This window comes from Cydia pomonella, chromosome 22 (assembly GCF_033807575.1).
Source record: "Cydia pomonella isolate Wapato2018A chromosome 22, ilCydPomo1, whole genome shotgun sequence".
Lineage (NCBI taxonomy): Eukaryota > Metazoa > Arthropoda > Insecta > Lepidoptera > Tortricidae > Cydia > Cydia pomonella.
The window spans coordinates 2,990,399-3,013,120 of record NC_084724.1 but is presented as its reverse complement, the minus strand read 5'-3'; the positions used below and the strand labels follow the sequence as shown (position 1 = coordinate 3,013,120).

The 22,722-nt window shown below is 39.1% G+C and overlaps 2 protein-coding genes across 2 annotated transcripts; one reads left to right on the top strand and one right to left on the bottom strand.

Moving 5' to 3' along the window:
* Positions 1–3,031: 3,031 nt before the first annotated feature.
* Positions 3,032–14,991, top strand: LOC133530041 (uridine 5'-monophosphate synthase-like). Its single transcript, XM_061867852.1, has 3 exons — positions 3,032–4,190; positions 7,636–7,773; positions 12,794–14,991. The coding sequence occupies exons 2-3, from the start codon at positions 7,636–7,638 to the stop codon at positions 13,292–13,294; spliced, it is 639 nt and encodes a 212-aa protein (XP_061723836.1). The 5' UTR covers positions 3,032–4,190; the 3' UTR covers positions 13,295–14,991.
* LOC133530040 (tubulin beta-1 chain) lies at positions 14,988–21,530 on the bottom strand. The gene is made up of 2 exons (XM_061867851.1): positions 21,372–21,530; positions 14,988–16,783 (listed from the first exon to the last, which is right to left on the bottom strand). Exons 1-2 carry the CDS (start codon positions 21,426–21,428, stop codon positions 15,497–15,499), a joined length of 1,344 nt encoding a protein of 447 aa, XP_061723835.1. The 5' UTR covers positions 21,429–21,530; the 3' UTR covers positions 14,988–15,496.
* Positions 21,531–22,722: the final 1,192 nt, after the last annotated feature.

Genomic DNA, 22,722 nt, shown 5'->3' with positions numbered 1-22,722 from the left:
TTCTCCCTTATACACTCTCTTTGTTAACCTTCTTTCAAAAAGCAAACCATCTCAACATACCTTTCTCAATTTTTGTCACTACATCTTCGTTCAGTCCAGTTTTTTCTTTTACCCCTTCTTATGTACGCCTTGATGGTCTCCAGTTGGTCACAGCGCCACATTAGGATCACACTGGTCATTCACCTGATGCGGTCGCCGAATCAAAGTATGCGGTAGGCAACAGAGTCCGTAGCCAAATGCCAATCGTTTACGCTCCGTAGCGAACGAAACGCCAGTGTCTCTGCCGCGCCAACATGTCTATACATGTAATAGAGAGAGATAACTACGCTACGGGGCGTAAACTGTTGGCATGTTGGCTATTAGGCAACCAATCTTAGTGTAAACTTATTCGATAGCGTGACGTGACGTACGCGTTTGCGTTTAGTCTCATTTTGTATGGGATTTTGAGTTTCCAAAACGTTCCACTTGACTTGACGCGCTGTTTTTAAATCTCATACAAAATGAGACTTAACGCGAACGCGTACGTCACGTTACGCTATCGAATAAATTTACACTAGGAGCTCTGGTGTGAAGGAAAACATCGTGAGGGCACCGGACTAGTATAGCACCAATAAGGCCTATTTTCCTCTCTGGGCCAGAATGACCAGATGGCAAGGAGTCAAACCAAGATATTTTGCCAGCGATTTTGATAGCCCAGACGGTGCACGGGTTACGACGTTTACTTGACACTTGCACCGACTGGGCGATCAAAAACGCTGGCCATTTATCTTGGTCTGACTCGATCGCTTTCGTAAAAACTAGTCATTCTTGGGATAAGCCCGTGAGGTTGCCATGACGCCATGCAGACTCCCTAAGTGAGCCGTAGCAAAATGCTATGACAAACTAGACTAGGAGGATGATGATAAAGGTGCTGTGTTGTTCCGTGCAATGTGAATGTGACGCTGTATGCAGCGTACGGCGTTAACTGGAGCTGGAGGAAGTCTTAAAGTCAAACAAATGCTCAGACCACCTAATTGTGCTTTTGTTTTTATAACTCAGATACTAAAATGTCAGTCACCATTCGTCCAACCTATCAGTACCCCTAGTGTAAATAAATTCGATTTCCAAACGTGACGTACGCGTTTGCGTTTAGTCTCATTTTGTATTGGATTTCGAAAGAGCGCGCCAAGCGGGACGTTTTGGAAACTCAAAATCCTATACAAAATGAGACTTAACGCAAACGCGTTCGTCACGTTATGATGTCGATCAAAGTTACACTAGGGGTACTGTAATTTTAATTTAAAACTGGTACAAAAGTAGGATAATCTGTTGTCTACCTTTAATCAATTATTTTCTGTCAGCTGTAAGTATCTACTGAGGTGTGACAAAGAGTAATTCTATCTATCTTATGACTTTAAACGAGCAATTCTTGTATATTAATTAATACATATTTCGGGGATCTCGGAAACGGCTCTAACGATTTCAATGAAATTTTCTATATGGAGGTTTTCGGGGCCGAAAAATCGATCTAGCTAGGTCTTATCTCTGGGAAAACGCGCATTTCTGAGTTTTTATATGTTTTCCGATCAAAGCTCGATTTCCCAGATATTAATTGATTAAGAGTAGTGGATTAGGTAGGCAATTCGGGATGTCATGCGCAGTGGCGGTTGTTCGTATAAAGTGCGTTGGGGTAAATTCATAAATCAAAAACTGTCCGCATGATCTCAATGTTTTGACGCTTCAAATTAATCATACATCTCACTCCACTAAACAAAGACTTAAAGAATGCCACAAAAAAAGTTATACAGTTTAAATTCCAAAACAGAAAAAAACAGTTATAACAGCAGATCACTCAGCGTGCAGATAAAGTTATCTTAATCTTTGTTTATGACGCCAAACACTCAGACGAACAGAATGGCATTCTACTAACTACAATATTGATTTGGAGCGCGAAAGTATATCACTGAGAGAATGGCTGTTGAGTGGTTTGTTACATTATAATAGGTCTACCTAAGTAGTAGATAAGTAATGTAATGTACTCGTGCCGTACCCAAGTAAATCTTGTTTTTAATATCCCAGATACATACAGGATGGACAAATACACTTTGTTTTTAAATTTTATTATATTAAGTGCAAAATGTATTGATTATTTTTCCATAAATATATTATTCAGCGTTGGCATTGTATACGGAAGATAATTTCTACCAAATGTCTACCTCTAACAGCAAGCAATTTTTTCTCAAATGTTTGTGTTGTTTTAAACACGTTGCTTGCTCGATTAATTGCAGTGATTGGCACCAAAATTCTCCAAATTTTGAAGCTCCTGACTTATTTCCGTGGGGCTATCTAAAATTACGTGTCTACGTTTTACGTTTACGTTTCTACAAGCTGGTGAAATTTAAACAGTTAAAACCGACCATCCGACACAAATTTACGAAGATATCGCCGAAAATATGCTGAAAATTGCGATGATAAGGGCTACATTTGCCTGTTAGTAGTGGACATGTCAGACATTATATTCCGCAGGTATTTGCCAACCCTGAATGATATATTTTTAAAACAATACTTAATAATCTTTGTACTTAATAAAATTTAAAAACAAAATGTATACTTACTTTTACTTCTTATTTGTCCACACTGTACATATAGTCTCCTTCCATGTATGTAACAACTAAGCTTGCTTATTTACAAAAGCTTGGTATGTGCAAAGATGGTTGGGTAGTGAAAGGTCTCCCTCTAATGAGATCTATACACATCTTATATACAATGTAATGTATATTATACATCCCTATATGATAGAATCGTGGTGTCTCACCTCACCTGGAAGTATAAACTAGGATGGACGCGAGCGCCGGAGTCAATGACTTGTGGCGTCGCGCCACCTCCGTTTAGTTGCCTATGCGCGTTGCAGTTTTACAATACTGCCCGAGGCAGTGTTGACCGAAACGTTAGTGCAATTGACAATTAACTATTACAAATTGAATTGAATTGAACGGTTTACAGTTCAATTTGTATTGGTTTGGTCAATTGCAATTAACGTTCGGCCAACACTGGCCCGAGGAGCGGTGAGACTTGAGATTAGAGCTCATTTAGACGATGCAAGAACTCGTTTTCATTACATTGCGGTATGTGATCGGTCGGCTAAATTGGATATAAGCTCAATAGTCAGCAATGTATGCGAGTTGGCGCCGTATATAAGCCCTAAGAATCCTAAGATTATCTATTTACATTTGTTAAAGCTACTATCTCGTCTGGTTGACCCTCGCTGATAGGTAGGTACAATATGATGTGTCTGAAGTAATGATTCAAAGCTTCAGAGGAAATATTAGTGGTCATATTCCATACGTTCTCGACATTTTCCTCTCTGGTTTTGCTTTTTTTGAAATTCTTGTTTTTATATGAACTAGGTTATTCTGGTTTCCTCAAACAACGTTATTAAAACGGCAAAATAAATGCGCCGTAAACAAACGCTTAGCATACAAAATAGGCAGCAATAAACGCAAAAGTCAACACGGTTAGACACAGATAATTTCTTTCTCATTCCGTTTCCAAAATTTAATTACGATCGGTTAAGTTTTGGAGGAGGAAAATGTTGAGAACGATACCTCGATTTCTGTGAGATTTTTGGCCTAACTACTAAGCTGCGGTTGTCCTTGTCCCTATCACACTAATTTTGAGAGCCGCCCCGTCAGCGCTACGGAGATATTCACCAAAAATTCTCAAATCTGTGAAGGGGCTCAGCTGGTACTTATTTCCTCTTAAGCACCTTCAGTGTACCGAAAAAGTTTGAGTTAGTGCTGAACAGGTAAAACTTACATTCTCAATGAGTCATATGTTTTTTTAGTTCACTGACAATGAGCCAATGTAAAAACAAATAATACAATTAAAGTAAATATTCCGCATTCCTAACAAAACGACAAACTAGAATAACCTTCACCTTCAGTTAATTTAATTGCATGTAAATGAATATAAATATACAGAATTCCATCCATCTTATGAGATAACAATAATATAACCGGTACATTCGATAGACGTTAATTTGTTTACTTTGCCGATTCATTGAGAGACTTCCAGACGAGTTGGATGTATGTTTCTCCCGTGGTCCTGTTTGGGTTTTAAAAAGTAAAAAGTTACGGCCATTTTGAAAAAGTTCGCGCGTTTTGTTTGTGGTGCAATTATTTTTTTGATGAGCTGAGCAAACGGAAGCGAAGGTAGGTAATGTAATATTGCCTTGATGAGTGGCTACATGATAAAAGTGTTTTTCTCATGTGTGTGTGAGTTTCTCAGTCTCTCATTGTTTATCTCTTCTGTTTCTTAATGTAATATAACATTTTATTTACAATAACAATATACATAATGGATATATATAGAGGATTATTATAACTAGCTTAAATCTAAAATAGGCCCTTGAGGCATTGTACCAAGGATGCTGGCGGCATTTCCTTGTTGTCGCAATGCTGATACGTTGTGCAAGGAAGCCGCCAGCTCTTCAGTCACCAGTTACGTCAGCCAGACACTTCGCGATTTCTGCGAAAACATGTGCGCACTGGGACCCCATGGACCTAGAGTTTCAACGCCAAATGGTACAAAATGATACTATCCACCGAAGCTCTTATACTTACTTACTTGGCTGGCGCGATGACCCAATATGAGTCTTGGCCTCCAACACAAGAGCACGCTGCTTTGCTCGGTCCAGAGCGGACTCGCACCAGCTTTCGCTGACGTCGAGCTCATGGAGATCTGCCTCCACTCTATCCGCCAAACAATATATAGGATGACCAACAGGACGACGTCCAGTTGGTCGACCCAAGTAAGCCCTCTTGACTGTCTGATCGTCACCCATCGTTTCGAGGTGGCCAAGCCAGCGGAGACGACGTGCTTTGGTCTTACCTATTATATTCGGCTCGGCTATTAGTTATCGGCTCTTATATTTATTACGTTTTCTTAATTTAGAAATCTGTAAGTATGAGTTCGTATTTTAGCAAGCCCTCATAAACATGCAGGTAATGGTGCGTGCTGGAATCGAAAGTAGGTATAATATTTCTAATACCTAACCTAATAAAATCGATCACATTTCTATAATGGTGCCAAAATCTAATCTAAAGTCGTCCAGTAGCAGAGGAGAGGGCCTACTACCAGCATCGAAAAATCGCAAAACGTTATCTCCCTTTCTGTCGCTTGAACATGCAAGAGCGATAGGGATGCAGATAGAGTTGACTCAGACCAAGCTAAGTTGGCAACGATTTTGATAGCCCAGCCTGAGCAAATGTTAAAACGTCATAATTTTTTAGAAGATTGACGTTTAATATAACACTTGCACTGTCCGGGCTGTCAAAGTCGCTGCTAAATTATCTTGGTCTGACACTAAGGATTTTTGATTTATCGAAGTTCACGGTAGGCCCTCAAAAGTAGCTTAGCGAGTGAAATAGTCAAAATGATGTAACTAAGCTAAGCATAAATTTATTGCCAAGAACTGAGTGTGTGCAGATCATTTTGGATACCTAACTGCATAGCCACTTTTGCCGCTAACTTCATGTCGGTCATCTTGATCTAGCGAACATAGGGATAAGCTGGGCTGATGGTGATGATACTGATGATAGGTGTCAAGGTTTTAGATTGAGTTTGGGTTCGTCAGAATAAAGGATGACTCACGTTAGAACGGTCCGGGCCCGGTCATCGAAAACGAACTGTCGGACTCTCCGGCCCGGACATGATGGCTCCTCTACAGTCTCTACACGATGGCCCAGCGTAGGCCAGTCCAAGGGACGCATTTATGCGTTAGAGGGAGCGAGTGATATTGCTAACTCATTCCACCGCATAGCTGCGTCCCTTAGACTGGCCTACGCTGGGCCATCGTATAGAGGAACCCTGAGGTGGCATGACGTGAGTTGTCCAAAGTGCCGAAAGAAAAATCGACGATAAGCGCTCGTTTCAAAAACAATTATATTTCTTGTCAGAACTTGAATGAAAATCTTTATTTCAGGCAATTGGCCCACAGATAAATATATAGATAGAAAAACCTTAAAATAATAAATAAATTTTAAAACTTATGTCTAAGCATATCTTTCAAATACATTCATAGTGGATGAAAGTTTATTGACATTATACGTTAAGTAATAAACTGATAATTATTTGATGCAAAATATTTACTGTACCTATATCTATTTATTGATAACAGTTTGTTCTTTATATTTTTCTAACTAAAAGATCTTTGTATCAACTGTAGGTAACTAACCTAACGATCAATAAAAATCTGTTAAGGCTGATTTTGTCTGACTACGACACTTCATGTTTTCATTGTGCAATCATGGAATCTTTTATTTAAGCACGATCGTCTCATGTCATGGTAATTTGGGCCACTCTCACACGTAAACACGTCACAAACACGTAGAAAACATTTCCATGATTGAATAAATTAATTTAGGATACGATAAACAATTCGCTGCTAAAAAGTACAAACCCAGTGGTCGATTAACAAAATTAAGCAGTTGCTTAAAGGATGACATGTTAGACCGGTTGGACCGGGGCCTCCGATATTCTAGAAAATAGTCTAGAATTGCTTAGCGCATCAAAATGTATTAATATGTATTAATCCGCTAGCACTATCAAGCTGTCTCACTAAGCCATCGACCATATCAGAACAGGTCTTATTCTTGTTTTATTTCGTGTTTTACGACCGAAAAAATAACGAACATATTGATACACATATTTATTTTATTGATATGAACGGGTCCACTTCAATGTAATTTCATTTTAAGTATCGGAAAGACTTTCCGTGACCAGTGCAACCTAGGCTGGTGCACAACCCAGATGAAACATCCAATTTAAGGTAAAAAAAACCGGTCAAGTGCGGTTCGTTTACCACGCGCATCGAGGGTTCTGTACAAACTTTCAATTTTCTCATGAAAGACTTTTGATTTTGACTAGAAGTATACTATTAGTATAATTGTGTACAGCGCCATCTATGGGCGAATTGGCTAACTAATTTGTGCGATCTGTATGTATGTTGGTTTTTCAGGGATAAATTCTTTATTATGTGAACCGATTTCAATATTTTTTGAAAGATGGTGCCTTTAGTGTAATCTCATTAATAAAAAAAAATTATCAAGATAGAGGTCTGATTTTTTTTCCTGTATCTTTATGATAATGTTATTATTATGTAAAAATTTCATAATTTTTCATTCGTAAACTTGGGAGATAAGGGGGGAATGCTATTTTTTTTACATTTTCCTTCATAAGTAATTTTTTTTCACTATGAAAAAAAAATTAAAAAAAAATGTTTTGTAATGTTCAATTTGAGCTCTTTCAAATGATACCACACTTGTCCTAGTAACTAGACTTTGAAATTTTGCCCCTCATTATATTGGGAATTTTCCATAATTAATACAAATAAAATAAAAAAATTCACATGTTTGGGTTAGCGTTATTCATTACTATTCCAAATTTCACATCGATAGCTTAAGTACTTCTCGAGATATTTAGCAATGTGACAGACGGACGGACGGATAGGACGGATTTGTACCTTTTTGGTATGGAACCCTAATTATGAAATTATATCGAGGTAGACCCGTTCATTCAATAAATATATTTTGATACAGCTGGACTGGTCTTAGGCAATACGGGTACCTAAATGCTCCATCATTATCTGTTTTCCAGATGTGGTCTCGTGAGCAGCTCGCAGTGGAACTCTTCGACGCCGGCGCAGTCCGATTGGGCGACATCGAGGCCAAGCAGGGCCGGCGGACGCCCATATACTTCGATCTGAGGGTCATCGTGTCTCACCCCACGATTATGGTAACTTATCTTCATTCGCTTGCCCTTGTCCTATTCTCTCAGACATCGATCGAGGCCAAGGAGGGCCGGGGGACGGGGGACGCCTATCTACTTCGACCTGAAGGTCATCATGCCACACCCTACCATTATGGTAACTCTTCATCATTCACTTGCCCTCGTCCTATTCCCATATCTTCTCCAGACTTCGAGGCCAAGGCCGGCGGACACACATCTACTTCGACCTGACAATCATCGTGACACATCCTACCATTGTGGTAACTCCTCATCATTCGCTCGCCCTGATCCTTTTCTCAGACATCGACCGAGGCCAGAGACGGCCGGGGGACTCCATCTACTGCGACCTGGGGGTCATCGTGACACACCCTACCATTATGGTAACTCATCATTCGCTTGCCCTCGTTCTATTCTCTCAGACATCGATCGAGGCCAAGGAGGGCCGGGGGACCCTGTCTACTTCGACCATCACCGTGTCTTACCGTGAATCGAACTCGCAGAGTAAGCGAGGCCGAAAGCTAAGGCACCGGCAGTCCAATCGAGGAGCATTTCCATGCAAGGCCAAGCTGCAGGAGAGCATAGCCTGGACAATATCAATATGATCTTGATTCTCTTGCTACTCAACCTTTGGCATCGCTTGAAAGCGCGACTTGTTTGGATGTTTTTGGCCTTCAGCCGTATGCAGTTTTTTAGGGTTCCGTAGTCAACTAGGAACCCTCATAGTTTTGCCATGTCCGTCTGTCTGTCTATCTGTCCGAGGCTTTGCAACGTGGTCGTTATGATATATAAATCAGTAAAGCCGACAAAGTCGTACAATAAAATCTAAAAAAATATTTTTTTAGGGTACCTCCCCTACACGTAAAGAAGGGATGGCCAAGAGCATGTCGGGCCATGCTCAGAGAAGGAGTTCCGTATTTATTCTTCCGTCACAATAAGCTAAACTGGAGCTTAAAGTATAGTAGATTGTTAACCAATGGATGTACGTCTTTTTACTATGAAGGGGAAACTTTTTGCGATAACTCAAAAACAGCTAAACTGATCACGACCGCTATAGTTTTCATGTAATGTCTTTCTTAAGCTATACTTCCACGATTTTTTTCATATTTTTTGACCTATAGTTCAAAGGTTAGAGGGGGGGGACACATTTTTTTTCTTTCGGAACGATTATCTCCGAATATATTAACTTTATCAAAAAATGTTTGTTGAAGACCCCTATTAGTTTTGAAAGACCTTTCCAACGATATCCCACACTGTAAGGTTGAAGTAAAAAAAAATTCACCCCCACTTTACGTGTAGGTGAAGTACTTACCCTAAAAAAAATTTTAGATTTTATTGTACGACTTTGTCGGCCTTATTGGTTTATATATCCATACCAAATTTCAGTTTTCTAGCACTAACGATCTCGGAGCAAAGCCTCGGACAGACAGACGGACATGGCGAAACTATAAGGGTTCCTAGTTGAGTTGACTACGGAACCCTAAAAAATAAATCGGCCTGATTAACTGATAGGTACAGTCAGCATCAAGAGTAGCGGATGAAACAAAGCGCCAAAAGTATCTGATATTCCGTATAACTTTTCCAAATGTAAATAATTTTCAAAAATTCGCGTTCAAAAATATATCTTTTACAGTCTTAGTTGTTCTATATTAAAGACATGACTTTTTGTTAAGCTGTTACAGAACGGTAGATACTTATGAAGCGTTATTTGATCCGCTACTTTTGATGCTGACTGTACGTTGTGCGAGGAAGCCGCCACCGCTAGCTCCTCGCGATTTATGCAAAACTTAATATTCTTAATATGTTCCAAAAGGTCACAAATTCGAATCGAGTCCGATGTGGAAATTAAAAATATAAGCAATCGTCTCATTTGATGTTAATGATAAAATATGCAGTAACTAAACAATAAATTCTTCATGTAGTTCATAGTATGACACTTCAAATTCGTCTCAAAATAACTATACATTTTCCAGAGTCCTTATTATTAAAATTCTGACGAGAGGTCAACTTACACCAGTTTTACTAGAAATTAATCGCGAAAGCCGTCATGTCTTCCTAAAACTCCCCATATCCGGGAGCAAAAGTCGATAAAGTAAACTAGGTGTTATAGCAGAAACATTGCCAAAATACACAAATAGTAGTAAATTATCGTCTAGTTCTAAATTAGTGATTTTATTAGGTTTTTGCCTGTTTATCGGTTTATGTGAAAGCCGAACGTTTGGGTATTTTCACTATTTACAGACTCATACGGTACCTACTTACGTAACAAAGCTCATCCTTTACCAACTAACCGTCACTATGAGGCACTAGTATACTTTTCTAACCTCTATAAATTGCATAATTTATTTCTATATTAGCTATTCTATAAGACAAAATGGGTCTATATACTTGGATCGAGAGCTGTAGTAGGTGGCGATCACAATAGATCAGGAATGGTCGCAGTGATATTTAGGCTGTAGAGCCTTACATAGCCCCTGACAAAGAAGAGAAAGAGAGAAAGGGATATATATTAGTCTAAAAAAATACTAAAAACTGTCCCCTTCGGCACGGTGCCGTAGATGCAAGATAGCAGAATTTCCTCGCTGTATCTACTAATTAGTAGGTAGGTACCTATTAAGTACAAAGTTTTACAAACACTAATTACCTATGTTAAAATACAAAAGAAGTTTCTGCATCTTCACAGACAACAAACAAATAGAAACAAAAAAATAGATAAAATAGAAACGACAATTTAAAATGACGGCAATTAATCTTGCTTAAAATCCCCATACAGACCATTAGTTAAATTCCGAATGGCCAACTGACACAAAAGTTTCGTTCGCCACAACATTTCAGCCACTTTCAGCCACTCTCTGTTGTTTAAAAAAAAGCTGCGTTCTAAAATAGCAATGCCAAGATGCGTTCGAAATAAAATAAGTTAACCGCAAACAAATTACATTTTACGGTCGTATGATTGTAGAATATTAACAACTGGACTTTATTATAAAGGATTAAGTTTCAAAATCAAAATGAATTCGAATTTACAAGGTGGATTGGTTAGTTGGTTTTGTGTAAGAATTTGTGCGTTTCCCGCCGTCTATTCTTATCGAATGCAGACGACAAAATGATAACTTCCAGCCGAAATAATTTGTTAAAAGTTTTACGAATTCCTTTCGTGTGGAGCTATTAAACTATGGCAGGGTTTCTCAAACTTTTTACCCCAAGTATACCCCTAATCAATCTTCTACTCAAAACTGCTTGACGAAAAAAACCCTTAGGATTACTGGCGTACCCCTTGGGGTTAGAGTACCACACTTAAAGAACCTTTGAGCTAAGATATGGTATTTCCGAATAAAATTCCTAGTAATAGTAAAAGTTGTACTGTATGACCTATATTCTAAACTCACCTCATGAAACTTAATAAATGAAAAGTGTTAAAATGCACTGTCGTTGGCGGGACTCGAACTCAGGATCACTAATAGCCCATCACTCTGCCAACTGAGCTACGGAAACTTCACTCGATAACAGCGAATACCCACCATAACGATCATGTTCTCAATAGAGAGGCGCCTATGAGTTATATCACCTCGGGAAATCTATCTTAGGGGTGAAAAATCATCCCTATATACATCACCTTGGCGACGCAGACCATGCTCAAATTAAAAATAATCTTATACCTTTAAACGAGCAATTCTTGTATATATATAAATATATATATTTCTGTGATCTCGGAAACGGCTCTAACGATTTCGCTGAAATTTAGTATATGGGGGTTTTTGGGGGTATAGAATCTATCTAGATTAGTCTTATGTTTGGGAAAACGCGTGTTTTCGAGTTTTCATGCGTTTTTCTTTCGACGCAGAATATGGTCGCTAATTTCGTGTTGCTGGCCACTGTCTGTCTGGTCCAACGGGTTAAGACGCGGACTGCTAAACGAGTGTTACGGGTTCGAATCTCGCCCGATGACTAACTTTTGTTTTTTTTTATATGTTCAAGTTTATATATAATTTTTTGATTTTTATTATTTTATATAAGTTTAATTTAGTAAAAAAATGTAGTTAAGATTATCACCTATACACCACCATATTACAATAAATAGTTGTAACCGAGCAAAGCTCGGTCGCCCAGGTACTTTAACTTAAAACATCGACACGATATTTCATTAATAGGTATAAATAACTCAGTTTTACCGAAAGGGCTTATTTGACCTACTTGCTGCCTTGAATCTCAAGGCCGGAAACAAAGTCAATCGATGTATATAATTTGTGTATAATGTGTCAACTGGTCAACTGTGTAGGTTATAGTTTATGTAGGTTACCCTACCAGACCCACCAGAGACAAATTAATATACGGGCTACGGAGTAAAGTCTGACAATCTCTATCTCCACCTATTAAAATTTTCTTATTTCCTTTATTGCAAACCATGGTACATTTGTTGTTACAAAGATTTAAGTATCACATGGACCCTGACAGGGTATAGCAAGATATATTCTTAAATTTCTTAAAGCTAGTTCTTAAAACAAATGCAATGGGGTGATAACAATTTTTCCATTATAAGTACTTATTAGGTTATTAGGTAGGCACAAATTTCAAAGTTGTGCCCGGAAATTACGTTATCGTAGTAGGTAAGTAACGTTACGTTACTTTCGTAAAATTTATATTTATATCTATGCCGATATACCGAGGTACAAATCAATTGCACTATATATATAATATATCTTATAAAAACAATTCGTTTTATCTAGAATTGTGTCAAAAGGTCATGTCTAAGATCAGTAAAATATGTTCATAAAGCCGGTAATTCAAATTTTATATCTACTTGATGAGTAAGTAGATAAACTTAGATAAGGATGGTATTCCACTCGTCAAATTTCTTTGTCCAATGTGTATTCCGTCTCACTCTCTCATTAAGCAAAATATGAAATACCATCCTTAACAATGGATTCCTTTCAGATATTTATTTTCACCAGTTTGTATTTTTATACTTAGCGACATCTTTTTGAAAATGCACAATATAACATTAGTACTTAACTTTTCTATTTCTACACAGATGGCGGTAGCGGTGCATCTCCAAAAATTAGCAGCCGAAATAAAGCACGACATCCTATGCGGGGTGCCATACGCCGCCCTCCCGATCGCCGCCGTCATGAGCGTCAACACCGGAACACCCATGATTATGAAAAGAAAGGAAACCAAACTCTACGCCACCAAGAAAATCCTCGAAGGGATCTTCCAACCGAAACAAAAATGTCTCGTTATAGAGGACGTAGTGACATCTGGCGGCAGTTTGCTAGAAACAGTAAGCACGCTACGCGACGAAGGCTTATGCGTCACCGACGCCGTCGTAGTTCTCGACCGCGAACAAGGTGGCACTGCTGTGCTTAAAAGAAATAGCGTCACTGCACACTCGCTTTTCACAATGAGCGAATTAGTTAAAATTCTTAAAGACGCCGGGCGATTAACAGATGAAACTGTAGAAATGGTTTCTGATCATATAAAAGTATGTCAGTTCGGTATTGGCGATAATTTAGAAATAACTGAGCGCGTTTAGGCCAACTAATAATTACAATTAAATTTCTGATACGCGTACGACACGGCCGGTAGAAAACAGCACTTCTTCCATACGTCTTCGTATTGATTTTAGTATCCCCATACCACCTATATGCACGCAGATATTCCTACGTGACAATTTATTAAATAAATAATATATTTGTGAATCAACACAGCCGACCTGTTTAGTTTTGGAGGCGGACGGCTTTACCATAATTGGGTGGGAGGATGAATAAGTTGGGTGAATCACACCGATGCGATGAGTAGGTAGGTATACGCGCCTATTTCTAACTTAAATATAATATCTTCTAGACTTAAGGATTTCAGAGTAATACATTTTTTATAGCTTTAATATGAAATCTATCTATCTAGCTAAATATAAATACCTACACCTACCTACCTTTGTAGTTTTACATGTAAATTGCTTTATTATTAGTGCAATAAAGTACTTACTTACCTACGTTGTTGAAAATATCACTGAACCAAGTTGAAAATCTAATTCCCAGCCTAGTCAGAACCTTGTATGAGTTTTATGCTTCCTTACAAAATTATAAGAGAGTCAAAGAATAAAAAAGATTGGGACTCCTTGACCTAGGTAAATTTTTGTACATACTTGCTCCAAGGAATAGGTAGGTGGTAGTAAGTAGTAGGTAATCAACTCAAATGATATTGTATCAATCAAGCATTATCTATATGCCTACCCAATTGATTAGCCAATGTAGTCTATGTTTGCATATTTTTATGATATAAAAACAAAATGAACAAGAGCAAGCCACATCGATATTGTTTTAAAAATGCGAATGACTATACAATCATTTGGTTGTATCACCGAATTGGAGCCAGTAGTAGTATCGAAAACGTTAATTTAGGCAAAAACACGGTATAATGTAAGATAATGAATATTGATGTAGTCCGTTTCTAAAGGTACCTAGATAATGATTAACGGTTAATTCTCAATTAAGAAAGTGAGCTATCAATGCGAGCCGGCTAGCTATTGTTCCAGTTACGTGATACATGGCCTGTCACAGTTCCGTTACTAGCCAAGGAAGTGTGGGATCCGGTGCTACATGCAAATGCATTCAATATGCATACCAGACGGTCGGAGCAGTTTTACTTAGGTACCCCTAGATTTTACTTGGCACATTCTTTTAACTTTTAAATATATAATTAGGGATTCATATTGGCTGGCGTGGCGCCAAATATCTTGGAAATGTCAAGACATCAATAGTGCACTAGTGCTAGCACTTATCTACATGTAACAGGTATCATTCATATCAAGCGGAAGTATATCAGTTATCAACAGCGAAGGAAAAAAACAAATCGATGGTTATCAAGCTTGAGAAATATGATTTTGTCCCTGCTATATGCTATCTGTACAATAGGGAAACTACATGGTTAATATAAAATTATATCTTTAAATGAAGCGACTCATATAATATCGATCGAACTTCGCTTCAAGAAGTTAGTTTGATCATCAATTCAGCTAGTCAACAAATTTGAATTAATCACTAAACCATGAAAGGGTCTCTGAATATACATTATTGCAACTGTGACATAAGAAAAATATAAATAAGAAATAAGGTTGTAGTCTTCGATTTTGTTGACTGTTTGAATCTACGAACGTAAGTTTTGAATTTAAGATTGTTGAAGACTTTCTGCTTTGCACCTATCTAGTTCAAATAAAACCATATAAATAAATTCAATGTATTTTATTATTCACCAGCTGGAATATAATTAAAAATTTGATCGACTTCGAAAAATTGTACGACAATTAGCTTTTTAGTCAAAAAAGCTAATAAAAATCACACTGGTTACAAAACAAAGAATTAATATTTAACTTAGGTATTAAAAACTCAAGTTTCAGCCTTATCAAAAAGATCTTTTCCTTTCGTGTCGCGTATTCAGCACCATACGATGTTCGGGAAGGGGCCACGTCATTTCGGAAACTGTTTATTCGGTAATAAACATTAGAGAGAGCCGCCCTTCGGCAAGGAAAACAACCGGGAATGTAACCGCTATTCATGCATTGCAACATCAATGTGTACTCCCTAGAGGTGGGGAACTAATTGTCAAAAATATTGTAAAAAAGTACTCTGTAAAAATACTAACGAAGCAAAAAAATGCAGTCATCACGCGACGCGGTTCGCGGGAGACGGGACTGGGGTAGTAGTGTGAGTAGAGGGACAAAGGGAGGGGAGAACGCTTAGTTGTCCTCGATCTCCTGCTCCTGCTCCTCGTCGAACTCGGCGTCCTCGTCGGCGGTGGCCTCCTGGTACTGCTGGTACTCTGACACCAGGTCGTTCATGTTGCTCTCAGCCTCGGTGAACTCCATCTCGTCCATGCCCTCGCCGGTGTACCAATGCAAGAAAGCCTTGCGCCTGAACATAGCCGTGAACTGCTCGGAGATGCGCTTGAACAGCTCCTGGATGGCGGTGGAGTTGCCGATGAAGGTGGCGGCCATCTTGAGACCGCGGGGCGGGATGTCGCACACAGCGGTCTTCACGTTGTTGGGGATCCATTCCACGAAGTAGGACGAGTTCTTGTTCTGGATGTTGAGCATCTGCTCGTCGACTTCCTTCATGGACATGCGACCGCGGAAGATGGCGGCCACGGTGAGGTAGCGGCCGTGGCGCGGGTCGCACGCCGCCATCATGTTCTTGGCGTCGAACATCTGCTGCGTCAGCTCGGGCACGGTCAGCGCGCGGTACTGCTGGCTGCCGCGGGACGTGAGCGGCGCGAACCCGGGCATGAAGAAGTGCAGACGTGGGAAGGGTACCATGTTCACGGCCAGTTTGCGAAGGTCGGCGTTCAGTTGACCGGGGAACCGCAGACACGTGGTGACGCCGGACATGGTGAGCGACACGAGATGGTTGAGGTCGCCGTACGTGGGGGTGGACAGTTTGAGCGTGCGGAAGCAGATGTCGTAGAGAGCCTCGTTGTCGATGCAGTAGGTCTCGTCTGTGTTTTCGACTAGCTGATGGACTGAAAGTGTGGCGTTGTAAGGTTCTACTACTGTATCTGACACCTTAGGCGAAGGTACAACTGAATATGTGTTCATTATTCTGTCGGGGTACTCTTCTCTGATTTTTGAGATGAGGAGTGTGCCCATACCGGATCCAGTGCCGCCGCCGAGCGAGTGTGTGAGCTGGAAGCCTTGGAGGCAGTCGCAGGATTCTGATTCTTTTCGTACGACGTCTAGGACTGAATCTACAAGCTCGGCGCCCTCAGTGTAGTGACCCTTAGCCCAGTTGTTGCCGGCGCCAGACTGTCCGAACACGAAGTTGTCGGGGCGGAAGATTTGTCCGAAAGGTCCAGAGCGGACAGAGTCCATGGTGCCGGGCTCCAAGTCCACCAGGATGGCGCGAGGCACGTACTTGCCGCCAGAGGCCTCATTGTAGTAAACGTTGATGCGTTCCAACTGCAGGTCCGAGTCGCCATGATAGGCGCCAGTGGGGTCGATGCCGTGCTCGTCTGAGATGATCTCCCAGAACTGTAACAAAAAAAAAACAGAAGATTAGAAAAGGTTCCGTGTGTCAAAAACAACGTGTTTTGATTCTCATAAATTAGAGAGTACCACAGACTGGTACGGTGCGTGTGGGCTCGGATGAGTCACCGGTCGCCTAGGCAACTACGCTCGAAACAAACGAATAGCCTGTCGCCATTAGCATATTTCCGAGGGCGTAATACTTTGCGTAACATTATCGATCCTACAGATGCATTACATTAGCCATATAAGGCTGAATGTAAACGGTATGAATCAGTAGTTGCGCAAATTGCTGCAAAAAACTGGCCATAAGCGAGATGACCGCCCACTTTCGTGGCTTTATGTAACGGCACCATATAAGCGGAGAGCGCGGGACAAGTTTCTTATTTGGGAGCTTCGCCTTGTCAGTCTGTCAAGCTGTACATCAGAGGGCGCCGGGTCGCGGCGCCGGCTCCGCTCAGTGGGACGAAATAAGCATAACTCTCCATACTGCACTGTACAATACTCTCACATTAACATGAAATTGCGCGCAGATGTTATCTCTCGCCTTTCTACTCGACCGTGAGCGCGAGTGCTTCTTGTGATAAGATCAGCATTATTAATAAAGAGTATGATCGATCAGATAGTGAGGAATGATTTGTTTCGTCGTGAATGGAATGCAAGCGCAAAACAAATAGGTCCCATTGTTCATTCAATATACCAAATTGTATGACGACATTGATGATACATCTAACAAATTAGGCATGAAAGAATAGAAGGCGCCTACTTAGGGAGAATTTAATGCATACATTGCTTCGAATTAGATAGTCTTTTAAATAAAATATTGCCAAGATTAACGGGTTATTGTGATCTAACGACTTCCTGTTGATTTAACTCAAATATCACACATGTTAGAGAAGTATTTACTAAAAATACACGGATTCTTAAGGCAAACATGTGATATCGATCTGGCAACACGCCAATGTGCTGGAAAAAATACTTTTTCCGGGATATTGTAGTTTGTCAGGAGAGTTGGACGATAGTCAAGTTTTATGCCTTTTGCTAACACTCATTTTAATAAAAAGTGACTGTTATTCCAGCTAATTTAATGGTAAAACTTTGCAGTCTGCCTGCCAATCTATTACAGGCAGGCAGACAAGCACTTAGAATATTAAGTATTTTACTTGTATTATGTACGATTGGTTCATAATTCGGACGGCAATGTCACCAAAGATTGTAAATTTTACAGCTGACAAACAAATTTGTGTAAGTCGCGATATGAGTTTAGTAAGTTAGGTATCGAGAATAATAGGCATTTTCCTAGTTGAGAATTTTGTAACATGTAATGTACTAGCAAGCAATTTTTAATGGTAAAATTGTATTGTATAAACCAGGGGACATCCAACGCGACAGCCCACGGTCCAGCCCGCGTGAGGTTGCCAAACGGATCCTAGGCTCCAGCATTGAGAGTACTTTTCCTAACAGGAGCAACTTGTCCCCCCCCCCCCCCCCCCCCCGGCGCAAAAACCGGAGACCCGCGCGAAAGTTTCGGAGGTGCAATATGGCCCTAAAAAAAGTTCGAGACCTCTGGTATAAACAAATATTGATATTTTATTTATTTTAATCACATAAATTGTTTTTATTGTACCCAGTACCTAAAAGTACTGTCAGCGCCTACATATACGCTTTCAGTACCTAGGTACACAAGAAAGTCAAGTCCCTGCATGGAAAGCTTTCTCTAACAAGTTTCTCGACACGAAGTTAGCAAGTAAAGCCACATTTTACTGCCTGGTCAACTCATTCATTGTAAAACTTTTCTCTAGTTGACTAGCTCATTGTTTTCCAGTCGAGCACACTAATTGGCGATACTTTTATCCAATTAAGGCGGAGATTAAACTAGATTTGGTACGTGTAGGTGTTACTGCCTAAGGTAGGAACGTGACTAACGTACTGTATAGTTCGTGACATCCACGATGACTCGCTGATTTGTCAAATCTAACCTTTATTAACATGAAAATACAAGTGAAGGCACGGCCTATAAGTGCTTACTAAATACATATTCTATTTAACTACTGCCCACAACTTTGTCTACGTACAATGATCGTTTCCGTGAAAATTTTTCCTTCAACGGTAGGTACTCTATTTCCATACTAATTACCTATAATAAATTTAATCTGATAGATTTAGCGCAGTCAGTTAAGACAGTTACTTCTAAAATTATAATAGATATTACATAGTAAGAATAAATTGGAATTTCCTTTTCACAGTTAAACTCCTTTCTCCTAAATAGCATTTGATGATATTTGGCACGTGTAGAGCCCTTGCAAAATCTAATTTTATTGTGGATATTCCTAGAGCCCTTGCAAAATCTAATTTTATTGTGGATATTCCTAACAGGGAGAGAGATAACGACGAAGCAACTACAAGTTAAGTGTAGAACTGATATTACCTACCTAGCAGTTACTAATAGGTATATTACAATATTTGCTAGCTTGTACCAATGGTGTTGTAATGTGCCTGACATTGGTCATGTAAAATAGGATTCAAAACGATATAGCATGAATCATAAAACTGACTAAGTATTGTAAATTTGCGACACTGTATAATTTAATTGAAATATAACTGGCTTATAATATGTATTTATGATCATGTTTCTTACCATGCGTTGTTTAGTAATAACAATAATCTAAAAAAATGTATTAATCCAGTCTAAAATGTGACCTGTTTTGTAACACATGGTCGGATTTTCCGTATCCAGATAACCCTTCTATGGACAAGTAATTAACTTGATGAACTACCTAAAACCATGTGGCTTTCCTTTTCTATTGTATCCTAGGAAATACAAGCTAAAGGCGATTGGAACGTCGCCTGTTATATTACACTTTGGAGAAGGTATCGTTAAATAGTATAGTAAACAAAAGTTTTGTTCACAGAATGATATCATATCTACATTATCTATCAAGTAGGTACTTCAACGTGCTGCTCCTAACAACAGAGGCTTTTATACTTTTTAAAAGCCTGTCTCAACAAAATTTCAAAGTACTGTTACGCCAGCGCCTAGTATTTTAACTATCGCTATTTTGGCCATTGCACCCATAAAATGGAACCTTTGTTTGTCGTAAACTGTTTCCGCGCTATTTTAACACGCGGAAGTTCATCGACCTCTGCACGAGAATTTAGTTCGTTAGCTCTTCCTCATTTTAACTACGGAATTATGCAAATATCGTTAATTGGTATTTTTTCGCTAAAATTGATGCGGCACTTGGCAAGCTTAAATTGCTTAAATTGTCTGCACCAATCATTGATGTGTCAAGGATAAGTGAAGACTTGTAGGTATAAACGTACTGTTAGTATATGTAGGTGAATACACACACAGGTATGAATAAAAAAATTAAAAAAGGCAACATTTTTGACGTTTTACAATTTCTTGTAGCAGCGTTCGGTACGTATTACGGATAATTAGATAAAAATAAATACCTTGTGACAGTTATGACAAAAAAGTAGTTATATTCAAGTAAAACTCAGGGGTCGGTAAACTGCGGCTCGCGAGGGGTACAATTTGCAGCTCTTTCAAATCACCCATAAAAATAACCCTTGAGAGTTCTTACACTACTGAAAACAACATTTGCGGCTTTGAGCTTCCTAATACTGGTGATATCTACTGCAGTCAGCTCTTCTCAAGAGCTCAGACTCTGGACCTAACTGACAACTAGCGACTACCTAGATAAACTTTAAAATAAAATACCTACTAAACAATACAATAAAAACATCGTAATTCTAGGAATAAAGAATAATAATTGAAATTGAACACCATGCCTACCGCATCTGTTGTAACGGTTTTTTCTCTAAGTACAATTAAAATTCGAACGTTACGAACGGCGGCCTGTGATTGGTCGTCCCTTATCTACGGGACGCCTAAATAACCTTGAGTGGGGTTCATAACAAGCGCGTGCCCTTTTAACGGATTTTTCGTGGCGGGAATCGGGGATTAAGGACTTAAGATACGATCCAAATTTAAATATTACGGAGCAATAAATTATTGAAAGTTATCTTTAGTGCGCGATTACAAATTCATGCACTATCAAGATAAAGAGCTTTAGATGTACGCAAAACAAACTTTTGACACATGCACTTTTGATAAGATAGGTACAGAAAAGCCGGCCGGTCACGTAAGCGCAAATTCTCAGAAATTGATCAGTGAATCAGAATGGCGAAGCGAGACACGTGGAAGGCCTAGTAACCGCTACTTTGTGACCGATGGTCCCAATCGATAGAGGTGTGGTAAGATTAACAAATCCGCACGCAAAGTAGAATTCCAAAGTGCTCAAAACGTGGCATTTATAGCCATCAAACGGCTTCAAGATATAATTATGAAAGAAATTATTACTGTTACTCGTGCATTAAACGGCCACACCCACTCGTACGAAAGAAATCATTTAATATTATTTTCTCAACAATTACGACATAATTAGCGCCCCAGCAGTCGACAAGAATGATGTCATTCTCTCTTGTGGCCAATTTCACGTACCGGTCACAAAATGCCGGCCGGAGGTTCGAAATCCGAACCGACTATTATCCGTTAATCGTAACAAAAGAATAAGTGTTAACTATTTACCTTAGCGCCGATCTGATTGCCGCACTGTCCAGCTTGAATGTGCACGATTTCCCTCATTTTGTTGAATGTGAACTATTAAATTACTTAACACTATAAATCTTTTTGCTCCGCACGCACCACGTACTTTCGTGGTAGCTAGTTGAAGAATACGCCGAAATTCGTTTCGCGCAAGCAATGTAGCGGAGCGGCGGTCGCTAGTGATGCAATGCAACGATTCAGTATCGATAAAAAATGACGCATTGCGACACACCTACATAGATTTTATTTACCTTGGTATGATTCTTTTACTTTTATGTATTCCACTAAACTATTTAGTTATTTCAAATTATTTATTGTAAAAATAAAATTAATCATAAAATTACACTTATAATTTGCGGGCTATATTAAATAAAAGAGAATACTAAAGTAAAAAGGGACCAGGTGACCTGAGGTTTTATTTATTTACGTTGGTAACCACAATTTGCTTTCTGTGCATAGTGTTGGTATATTTTGATTTGTACTTCTTGTTTTTTTTCTTAATTACTCAAAGGTTAACAGAGAGAGATCCCTTATCGATAAGTCCGCCTTTGTATTTTGGATTTATTTTGTTCATATCATAATTTCAACCTATATAATGTACAATATACTGTTGTCCCACGTTTAAAAATCAGATACCCTGATAGAAAGGCCTGCGTTTTTCCTTTAATGTATCGTCATAGCGAATCCTGGAGTAATTAGCACCGCACTTGTCACACTGCCTCAAACCCCCCCTTGGACTGTGGTGTGCTTATTTTGGAGGAAAATAAAAAAAATATTAAATAAGTACTAGGAAGTATTCGTTTGCTAATGGGCTACAAGCTACTACTACTACAACGTACAGTGAATAAAAAATATTTCTGTGGCATTTCGTGCCTTGTTACAGTTACAATCAATAATAATATTACTGTTATTGTGAAAAGATATGAAGTGGCACAGAAAAAAACATGCTAAACTGTACATTAATTTTGTTTAACATGCTTATTTTGGAAAACAAGAACTAGGCCCTTAGAGTAAAGAGCCTGGCCTGGTACGTATGCCTGGTATAGTATGTAAATAATATATACTGCTATTTTACGTTTAGGTTTTGTGGGTGAATATTAATCTTTAATTGGAATAGACTCGCGTAAATCTTTGGAAATAGTAGTATCTCGGATTCAGCTTCTAGTAACTAATATTTTATACCAATTTGGAATATTCAATTTATTAATGTATGTCTTGTTTTATCTTATAATTGTATGATCCAGGTATGTCCTTAAACTACGTCCAAAAAAGAGATATGATCACTGTGAATGTCATCTCGCTTTATGTGGTAGAGCACAGCACAGCGAATGTT